Below are 10850 nucleotides of genomic sequence, written 5' to 3'. Positions count from 1 at the left end.
GTTGGAGCCAAAGTTAGACCCCTAACTTTGGCTCAAACTTAAACTCCAACTTTTACTCAAGCTTTCATGATTCCAACCCGGTTCAATTCGGTTCTTCTCCAAACTCCAAGAGCAATCAACCAAGGCCTCTCTCAACCCAATTCCATCAAGAGAAAGGGCCCATGATCATCACTCACAGGCACAAGAAATAGATAAAATAGGAATTTCATTTAATTGTAATTTGTTTTTAATTTCATTTTCAATTTCCATTTTGTAAAGCCTATATAAGGCATCATTTTCATATTTGTGAGGAGGCTGGCTCCACTAGGGAGCACTAGGAGTAGTAGTAGAGAGCTCTCTCTTTAATTTGTTTTTGAATCTTGGGTGGAGAATTGAAGGTGTTCTGTTTCATTCTCCCTCTGAGATTTCTCTCTGCTTTCTTTACTGCTTAATTGAATCTAATTTTCTGTTAATTGTTCTTCATCTACTCTTGCTGCACTTTACATTTCTTTAATTTCTTTGCAATTGCTCTTGTTGGATCTAGGAAGGCATTGAGATCTAGACTTGGTTATCTAGTCTCTTGGGTCCTGAGATCTGAATTCCAATTTTTCATTCTTTGTTTAATGCTTTTCATGTTTATTTACGTTTCTGTTTTTTTGATCCGATTCAATCAAGTCATATTCCAATCTTCTAATTGTTGCAATTTACTTTTCCTTGTTTAAATTCTGCAAATCCAATTCCCAATTCCCTTTACAATTTCATGCAATTTATAATTCTTGCAATTTAAGATTCTTGCAATTTACATTTCTTGCTCTTTAAGTTTCAGTTCCATTTACTTTCTGCAATTTAAATTCATTGCAATTTTACCTTCTGTTGCTCAACTTCACACAAATTCACTCAATGTTAGCTTGACTAAACTAATCACCCACTAAAGTTGCTTGATCCATCAATCCCTGTGGGATCGACCTCACTCCCGTGAGTTTTTATTACTTGATGCGACCCGGTGCACTTGCCGGTTAGATTTGTGTGTTTTGGGAGAAATTCATTTTTTTCCGCAAAAATATCCCATCAGAAGGATTCTGTTCAGAATGCTCTGTCTGTTGCTGAGATGATGATGGGAAAGGTTTGCTATTGCTAAACCTGTTTCTTCCACCATTGTTATTATTGAAGCCTTGCTTCTGTTGATCCTTCCATGAAGGATTATAGGTGTTGCCAAAGGCTTCACCCATGTAATTCACCTCTGCCATTGCAGGGTTCTCAGGATCATAAGCTTCTTCTTCAGAAGATGCTTCTTTAGTACTGTTGGATGCATTTTGCAATCCATTCAAACTCTGAGAAATCAAATTGACTTGTTGAGTCAACATTTTATTCTGAGCCAATAATGCATTCAAAGCATCAACTTCAAGAACTCCTTTCTTTTAAGGTGTCCCATTACTCACAGGATTTCTCTTAGAGGTATACATGAACTGGTTATTTGCAACCATTTCAATAAGTTCCTAAGCTTCTGTAAGGGTTTTCAGATGAAGAGATCCTCTTGCAGAATGGTCCAATGACATTTTTGACAACTCAGACAGACCATCATAGAATATACATATGATGCTCCATTCTGGAAGCATGTCAGTAGGACACCTTTTGATCAGTTGCTTATATCTCTCCCAAGCTTCATAGAGGGATTCACCTTCCTTCTGTCTGAAGGTTTGGATTTCCACTATAAGCTTACTCATCTTTTGAGGTGGAAAGAATTTGGCCAAGAAAGCACTGACCAGCTTATCCTAAAAGTTCAGGCTTTCCTTAGGTTGTAAATCCAACCATGTTCTAGCTCTGTCTCTTACAGCAAAAGGGAAAAGCATAAGCTTGTAGACTTCAGGATCAACTCCATTGATCTTAGCAGTATCACAGATTTGCAAGAACTCAGTTAAGAACTGATAAGGGTCTTTTGATGGAAATCCATGAAACTTGTAGTTATGTTACAGTAGAGAAATAATTGAGGCTTTAGCTCAAAATTGTTTACTCATATGGCAGGGATTGAGATGCCTTCCATAGAAGTTGGAAGTTGGTGTAGTAAAATCACCAAGCATCTTCCTTGCATTGTTGTTTGGTTTGGCCATAATTGTTTCTTTTGCTGCTTCCTTTTCAAAAATTTTAACGAGGTCCTCTTTAGAGTTTTGTGCTTTAGCTGCTCTTAGCTTCCTCTTTAGAGTCCTTTCAGGTTCAGGATCAGCTTCAACAAGTATGCCTTTATCTTTGTTCCTGCTCATATGAAAGAGAAGAAAATAAAGAAAATATGGAATCCTCTATGTCACAGTATAGAGATCCCTTAAGGTGTTAGAGGAAAATTAGAACAGAAGAAGGAGGTAGGTTAGGAAGAATTCGAACACACAAAGAGAGATGGAGTTCGAATTGACAATGGAGGAGGAATGTTAGTGTTTGAATAGAAAAAGATAAGAGAGGGGGAAGAATTTTCGAAAGTAAAATTTAAAATAATTTTTTGAATTGGTTGTGGTTTTGAAAAAGATAAGAAATAGTCAAACAAACAAAAAGTCAATTAGTTAGTTGAAAAAGATTTAAAAATCAAATTTTGAAAAGATAAGAAGTTAGAAAAGATTTTGAAATTGATTTTGAAAAAGATATGATTTGAAAAAGATATGTTTGAAAAGATATGATTGAAATTTATTTTGAAAAAGATTTGATTTGTTTTTGAAAAAGATATGTTTTAAAAGATATGATTGAAAATATTTGATTTGAAAAAGATTTGATTTTGAAAATAAAATTCCCCTCCTTGTGTCATTCTGGCGTTAAACGCCCAGGAGCTGCATGTTTTGGGCGTTTAACGCCCAATTGCTGCATGATTTGGGTGTTTAAACGCCCAGCATACCTAGCTGGCATTTGAACACCATTTTTCCTTCCTTACTGGGCGTTTAAATGCCCAACCAGGTACCCTGGCTGGCGTTTAAACGCCAGTTTTCCTTCTTCACTAGGCATTTTGAATGCCCAGCTTTTTCTCTGTAAATCCTCTGCTCTATGTTCTTGGATCTTCATTTTGCTATATCCTTTATTCAAGAAGATATATTTTCACTTTTGAAAACAAAAAAATGAGTCAAAACATATAATTCTTGGATCAAAACACAGGATATATGCAAGAACATTATGAATGTCGAGATGAACACCAAGAACAATCATGAAGATCAAGATGAACATCAAGAACTTAGTTTTCCATAAAAGAAAACTTGCAAGACACCAAACTTAGAACTTTCTCATGTTTGGGCCATATGCTTTGCAAGAATGCACATGTAAAACATCATGCAGTGCAAAACAAGAAATCATAAAGATCAAACAAGGCAATTCATCAAGAACAGCTTGAAGATCATCAAGAACATTATGCATGTTTTTATAAATTCGCAAGACAATTAAAATCATGCAATTGATACCAAAATTAAAATTTGGCCCTACATTCAACAAGAACCATGAAATATTTTTGAGTTTTTATGACTTTATGAATTTTTTTGGATTTTTTCGAAAATTATTTTTGGAAAAACGAAAAAGAAGAAACTTTTTTTGAAAGATATTTGAAAACTTTTTTAAAATAAAATAAAAGAAAATTACCTAATCTGAGCAACAAGATGAACCGTCAGTTGTCCAAACTCGAACAATCCCCGGCAACGGCGCCAAAAACTTTGTTCACGAAATTGTGATACACAATGGCGCCAACAACTTAGTACGCACAATTGTAATCTCACTTCTTTTTCACAACTTCGCACAACTAACCAGCAAGTGCACTGGGCCGTCCAAGTAATACCTTACGTGAGTAAGGGTCGATCCCACGGAGATTGTCGGCTTGAAGCAAGCTATGGTCACCTTGTAAATCTCAGTCAGGCGGATTAAAATGATTATGGAGTTTTCATAATTAAATGATAAATAAAACATAAAGTATGGAGATGCTTCATCCCTCTTGAATCTCTGCTTTCCTACTGCCTTCATCCAATCCTTCATACTCCTTTCTATAGCAAGCTATATATTCGGGTTTCACCGACGTCAATGGCTACCTCCCGTCCTCTCAGTGAAAATGGTCCAAATGCGCTGTCACCGCACGGCTAATCATCTGTCGGTTCTCGATCATGTTGGAATAGAATCTAGTGATCCTTTTGCGTCTGTCACTACGCCCAACACTCGCGAGTTTGAAGCTCATCACAGTCATCCCTTCCCAGATCCTACTCGGAATACCATAGACAAGGTTTAGACTTTCCGGATCTCAGGAATGGCCGCCAATAATTCTAGCTTATACCACGAAGACTTCAATCTTTCGGAATGGAGGCTAAGAGATACACACTCAATCTTAAGTTGAATGGAAGTGGTTGTCAGTCACGCGTTCATAGGTGAGAATGATGATGAGTGTCACGTATCATCATATTTATCAGGTTGAAGTGCGAGTGAATATCTTAGGACAAGAATAAGCATGAATTGAATAGAAGAATAGTAGTAATTGCATTAATACTCGAGGAACAGTAGAGCTCCACACCTTAATCTATGGTGTGTAGAATCTCCACCGTTGAAAATACATAAGTGATGAAAGTAGGCGTGGCCGAGAGGCCAGCCGCCAATGTCTAAGGAAAACATTCCAAAGATGTCCAAGATTCCAAAGATGAAAATACAATAGTAAGAGATCCTATTTATAATGAAACTAGCTACTAGGGTTTACAGAAATAGGTAAATGATGCAGAAATCCACTTCCGGGCCCACTTGGTGTGTGCTTGGGCTGAGCATTGAGCTTTACATGTGTATAAACTTCTCTTGGAGTTAAATGCCAGCTTTGGTGCCAGTTTGGGCATTTAACCCCAACTTTTATGCCAGTTTTGGCGTTTTGACTTCAGAATAGGGTAGAGAAGGGGCGTTTGAACGCCAGTTTGCATCGTTAAAACTCAGGCAAAGTATGGACTATTATATATTGCTGGAAAGTCCTGAATGTCTACTTTCAAAAGCAATTCAGAGCACGCCATTTAGAGTTCTATAGCTCTAGAAAATCCACTTCGAGTACAGGGAGGTCAGAATCCAACAGCATTTGCAGTCCTTTGTCAGCCTCTGAATTAGATTTTTTCTCAGGTCCCTCAATTTCAGCTAGAAATCACCTGAAATCACAGAAAAACACATAAACTCATAGTAAAGTCCAAAAATATGAATTTTGCATAAAAACTAATGAAAACATCCCAAAAAGTAGCTAGATCCTACTAAAAACTACCTAAAAACAATGCCAAAAAGCGTATAAATTATCCGCTCATCAACGGCATCTCGCTTCTAAGCCAAACGATGCACATGTCCGAATGCGGCGACCTGACGGCGAGAACCACAATGTTCCACATCGGCGTTGCCACGACGTTGGACCCCTATGATTGCGAACTCGTGCAGGGTTTGTGTCGGTGGGATGGCACATCCTGGAGGGGTTCGGTGATTCTAAACAAAACTACGGATGAAAAATTTCAGTATGTTGGGTCAGATAAAGGAGTTGGAGATCAAAAGGGTTTTGTAAACCAAACTGTAAAATTATTTTATAAAACAAAAAATTAAAAAGAAAAAAAAACACGGGCTCTGCATAAATGTAATGACGATTTTGACTATTATATATAACAAAAAAATAACCTCGCAACAAATAATTATGTAATGTTTAAAAAAATAAATTTATTGTTTTTTATGTAAACAAGTGTAGTCAATTATAATTTAATGTAAACAATATTCATAATATTTAAAAATGCTGTGATATAATCTTTTCGGTTAGCCATGATTTAAATAATTAATATAGATTATTAATTGAATAAATATGTAATTATCTTATATAATTATTAAATAATATATATCTTATATTCCTAATTTTTTTAAATAATCTGTCATGTATCACCCAAAAAAAGGGGGGCTCAACCAGCAACTTTGATTAGAAAAAAGCCCCAACAGAAGTACATAACGATCACGGACATCAGCGTGATAATCACAACCTCCCCCCACCCTCTTGATGGCCTCCACAGTCGCAACCATGTTGTCTTCCATGGTCACATATGCCTGACAACCCTAAACCCTGTGTATATCTAAGTCTCGTTCCACCTCATAGTCGGCGCGATAGCAGATGCACGGAATATGGTTCGCGCCCCCGACACCGTAGATGGAGCCCCGCACTGCCACCCTTCGGCGGTAGTCATATAGAAGACCCATGTGGCCTCGGGTCAAGCATCTTGCCGAGACGCACACAGTATGATCCTCTCCCTTTTCTGGCATTCGGACTTCCTCTGGCCAATCAATTGTGAGAACTACAAAGCAACTCGAGTAACACCCGGGGAGTAAAGCACCAGCCTCCAAGGCGCGAAATAGTTCCAAGAAATTCTTTTTTTCGTCGTTGTCATCCCTTCGGATTAGCAACTCCATTGAAAGTGCGTACTTGGCAGCGTCCAATCCATTGCTTGTCGCATTCTGCAGCATTTTTCATCCAATGGTGTCATTACGTCGAATGTAGAGCTCCCGCAGCGCCTCCCGAAATAAAAGCTCCGAGTGACCAGCCTCAAAGCACCTCTCGAAAAATCTTCCCGCTTTGGGGTCGCGTGTCTACCACCACTTCATGTCATGCGGGGGTGGTATGGAAACCATCCTGAGCACAGCATCCTCTTCGCCTGCATTGCGCGCAGCGCAACACGTCATACGAAACTTGTACAGGTCCTCAATGGAGTTTACTGCGACTTTAATGCCTATGGCCAACCAAACGCTGCGGCTGGATTTCCTGCACGTGCGCATCTATAAAGGAACCCATCCCCAAGACGGTCGTCGAAGTCATAACCGAACGCGACGGGTAGCTCCACCATGGAGGCCACCTTGTACACTGCAAATGACCGGGCTGCGTCCAAAAATACCTTGCAGGTCGCCTGCATATTAAACAGATCCTGGATTGAGGCTGATGCAACCCTTGCTGGAATTCTCTCCCACATTTGGCAATGTAGAAGAGTTAGCAGACAGTCGCGTTGGGGCACCCCTTTCCCTTTTCTGCTCCCATATCCGGCCTTCTTTTCCCCTCTGTCTTTGTCAGAGGTTGCACCAAATTTCATCCTATTTAATTTAAATTTGTTGGAACGCCTTCATTTACGCCCACTATAACCGTTACTTCGTTTTTGGGTTTGGCACGGGAATGGTAGATATCGTAAACGTAATTTTTAAAGCTGAGCACTGAAAGTATATTAATGCGAAATGTTAATTTAATGTAAGCCAATGTGTGCAATATCTAATTAAATTGGTATCTCTTCCCTTTTTTGTGTCTTCCATCGAACTAGTTAAATTTAAATCATTTATTTTCCCAAAAAGAAAAAAAAAACGAAAACAAAGTACATTAATTACTCATTTTCTACGAAAAAAAGTATTCGAAGCAGCTTCCCACTTGATATTAAATATTGATATTTTTATTTAATCAATAATTTATATCAATTATTTACCTAATAATTATTTAAGTAATTAGATTATAATTAATTTTTTAATAATTTTAATAATTATTTAGATTAACTAATTAAATTTTGTTTACTTAATAATTTATATTAATTGTTTATCCTCAATAATTTCTTAGAAAGTTGCAATTTGGTTTTGAAAATTGCCCCAGACATTAATACTACTACTTTACATAAGTCAAAAGTTAAAAAAAGTTACTTCTAGAGTTTCCCAAACGGCCCCCAAATACATTTCAAAATCCAAATCCACAAAATCTTTTTTTATTTCAATTTTCAAGCACCTTATAGTAATTAATTTCCTATATTCCAACCGCCAAATCAAAACTCACAGACACCACTTTTTTCTTTTTTAAATTTTAATATTTAAATTACATTGTTGAAAAAATTAATTACATTAATTTCAAATATTTTGATTAACCAATTAAGTGGGACGACAACAAACACTAAAGTTAGTTCCTACTATTGGAGGAGGGAGAAATGCTTTGAGTTCCTATTTAGTGTTTATAATAATTACTATACTAGGCTCCTACTATACTATACTATCTGAATGCATCGGTAAACGAAAACATCAAGGGATACTTATGCGATACTGAACCACTACCCCCCCAATGGAAGTATGTCAAAAGGCAAAATGCCACAAGCTCAGTTTCAAACTCGTCTATCCGCTTTATAATCTCCAATAATCCCTCCAGGAAGTCCTTGCAAATGGCCGGAAGTTTCCCGAAGGGCAAAAAGACAATGGATGTATCCGTTCAGCATGAATGCCCGCTGAATCTTCTTCCTCACGAAATATGGTCGTGTATTGCGACGATGGTTACATCTAATGCGATTGAGGACCTGTTCAACATGCAGGCGACGTGTAAGGTTTTCCTCAGTGCGGCGAGATCAGACGCCGTATACAAGCACGCTACGATGTCTTATAAACCGTTAGTGCGCTTTGTACTTCACCCTGATAGGCCTAAAAAGAGATTCATTTATCGATGCGTGGAAGCAGGAAATGTGGATGCTATGGTCCGACATGGGCTCGAGGAGTGTATCAGGTTTTGCCACCGTAACAAAGGGATGGAACTGCTTGCAAGGGCCTCAACGGAGGGCAGCGTCGAAGCAGGTTACCTGCGCTGTGGTTTGTTAATGTGTGATCCCGACGACGACGAAGACATGCGAACGGGTGTTAAAATATTGCAGGCTTTCACCATTCATGGGCTGATCGAAAGCTTCACTGATTTCATGATGGACCTCGGCAACGGTAACAAGGTTCTCTTGAAAGAGATGTCTTCACGCATCTGAACGACCGTGACTGTTCACCACTCTTGCCAATCCTCCCCGACTATATTGTTATGGGTTTCTCTTTATGTAATCCTCCAATACGGTGGCTAGCAAATGCCGGTTTGCTATGATCATTCAATAAACCCTTTCGTTAACCCCTTGCTATGCGTACTGATGGTATAGTTTATTTTATTTTGTTTTATTTTATTTTTTAAAAAAGTGTCAATTTGATCAATACTTATGTGGATGGCACAGACGACGCAAGTATTTCGTAACTTGGCCATAAACCTATAACTTAGTCCAAATAATGCTTTCTTCTTGCATGGGATATGATATCAACTTTGCACTATCCTTGTGACGTTTGAATGGACATAATACTATTTTGCAATCTAATTTGAAAGATCTTTATTTACTACAATCTTCATATAATATTGGGATATTAGGATATCAGACTATGTCGTTCCCAGTTCAATATGTGTTCCCAGTTAGAGTATTTTAAAAGGCATAATGCCACAAGGTCATGTGCAGCAGATCAAATAACTCCGTCCCCGTCTTCATTCTGGCCGGCCAGATGACGACCCCGACGGAGCAAAAACTCTTGCCTTACATCCACAACGTCGAGCCTGCGTTCCAGGTCACGCCACGGAAGAGACTCTGCCTGTTCCCGTTCACGGCGCTTGGCGATTTCTGCCTTTAATTCCTTTTCTGTGACATCCAACTGGCGAAGGAGCACATCATTTTTTCGCTACTCTATTTTCAAATCCCTTTTCAGCCATCGCCTCTTCTGCACCTCTTCATCCAGTTCATCCTTCTTTGCCTCAAAAACGAACTTGGCGGCCATCATCTCCACCTTAGCCTACCTCAGTTTTGCGTCAATCGTTACAAGCGCAGCCTTCAACACCTCCTCCCTCTTGACCAGTACGACCTCAACGAGGTCATAATCTGCCGACTTCTCATCTACGCGGATGATGTCGATGAGTGCATCGATAGAGAGATCTACGAGGTCGTCGGGAGTAATGGCGTGGTCGGTGACAGGTTCGTCCGATGTTTTCTTCTCGGGATAAGTGGACGCCATACGGCAGTAAGAGAGAAGGGTAGACAGAGAGTTGAGAGAAGGCGTTACGGCAAAGAAGAACTGAAGAGGGGTTACTACGTAGTAGGGTTTGGGGTTGTCGATAACGAGCACTTATATATAGTATATATAGTAGGTAGAAAGTTGCTTGGAATCATTTTCTCGTTACTAATGTGTCTATAACGAGGGTTTAATTTCACGAAAATAAAGCATTAGTTTAAACTATTTCGATTTAAAAAAAAACCCGAAAAGGTAATACCTATTCAGCGAGTAATTAAAGTTAAATTAAATTATCGATTTAAATGATATTTTTTAATTTCGCTTCAATTTGAAATTGAAATTATTGATTGACAGAAAAAACCTTTTTTCTTTCTATCTAAGTGGGTGCAAGTACACCCCTAATCCTGACCGTTGTACGCTTGCACCCCTATCCTATTCAAATGCCGTGGTTTGGCAACGCAAAAAATTTAATGTTGACTGTTCGATTTTTGTGTTATATTTATGACCACATTAGCTGCTTACTTTAATTACTTGCTAAATAAAATCACGTTAACAGGTTACAGGTGAATATCCGTGCATGTGAATGGAATAGCAGTCGAAACGAAAGAACAATCGCGAGGGAAGATATGTATACCGCAAGTTCTCTCCTTAGTAGATAGGTCAGGTTCCGTGCCACACACGCCTACATTTATGCCCACGATAACCGATGCCTCGTCTGTTGGTTTCGCACGGGGATCGAGGAGGTTGTCACCGTAATTATTAATACTGCGTATTGAGAATATCAAGGTGGTTAAAGCAAATCTAAGCTGAATATTGATCCAGTTCCAACGCAGATTTAAAATCTAAATAAAAAAAGCTTAATTTTTTCAACGTAAATATAGGATCAAACTCAAAATGGAAAGTGTTAGGAAAAGAAACTGAACGAAAGAAAATGAGAGGAAAAAAGAGCGATACAAAAAGTAAAGAAATATTATTTAATAGATTTTTTATATTTTACTTTTATTTTATACATTTTACTTTTTATTTATAAAGGCATGGTAGGCAATTAAGACACAGCAATAAAAAGC

The 10850-nt window shown here is 38.3% G+C and overlaps 1 protein-coding gene and 1 non-coding gene across 2 annotated transcripts; both read left to right on the top strand.

The window, feature by feature from the left end:
• Positions 1 to 1589: 1589 nt before the first annotated feature.
• Positions 1590 to 1697, top strand: LOC127748082 (small nucleolar RNA R71). The gene has a single exon (XR_008010025.1). It is a non-coding gene; the product is annotated as a small nucleolar RNA R71 (small nucleolar RNA).
• A 6558-nt stretch (positions 1698 to 8255) lies between these two features.
• LOC107489192 (uncharacterized) lies at positions 8256 to 8732 on the top strand. Its single transcript, XM_016109963.1, has one exon. It carries the CDS (start codon positions 8256 to 8258, stop codon positions 8730 to 8732), a length of 477 nt encoding a protein of 158 aa, XP_015965449.1.
• The last annotated feature ends 2118 nt before the right edge of the window (positions 8733 to 10850 follow it).

Source organism: Arachis duranensis, chromosome 5, assembly GCF_000817695.3.
Source record: "Arachis duranensis cultivar V14167 chromosome 5, aradu.V14167.gnm2.J7QH, whole genome shotgun sequence".
In the NCBI taxonomy this organism is placed as follows: domain Eukaryota; kingdom Viridiplantae; phylum Streptophyta; class Magnoliopsida; order Fabales; family Fabaceae; genus Arachis; species Arachis duranensis.
Note: the sequence above shows the minus strand (reverse complement) of the source record. Positions and strands in the feature narration are given on the sequence as shown.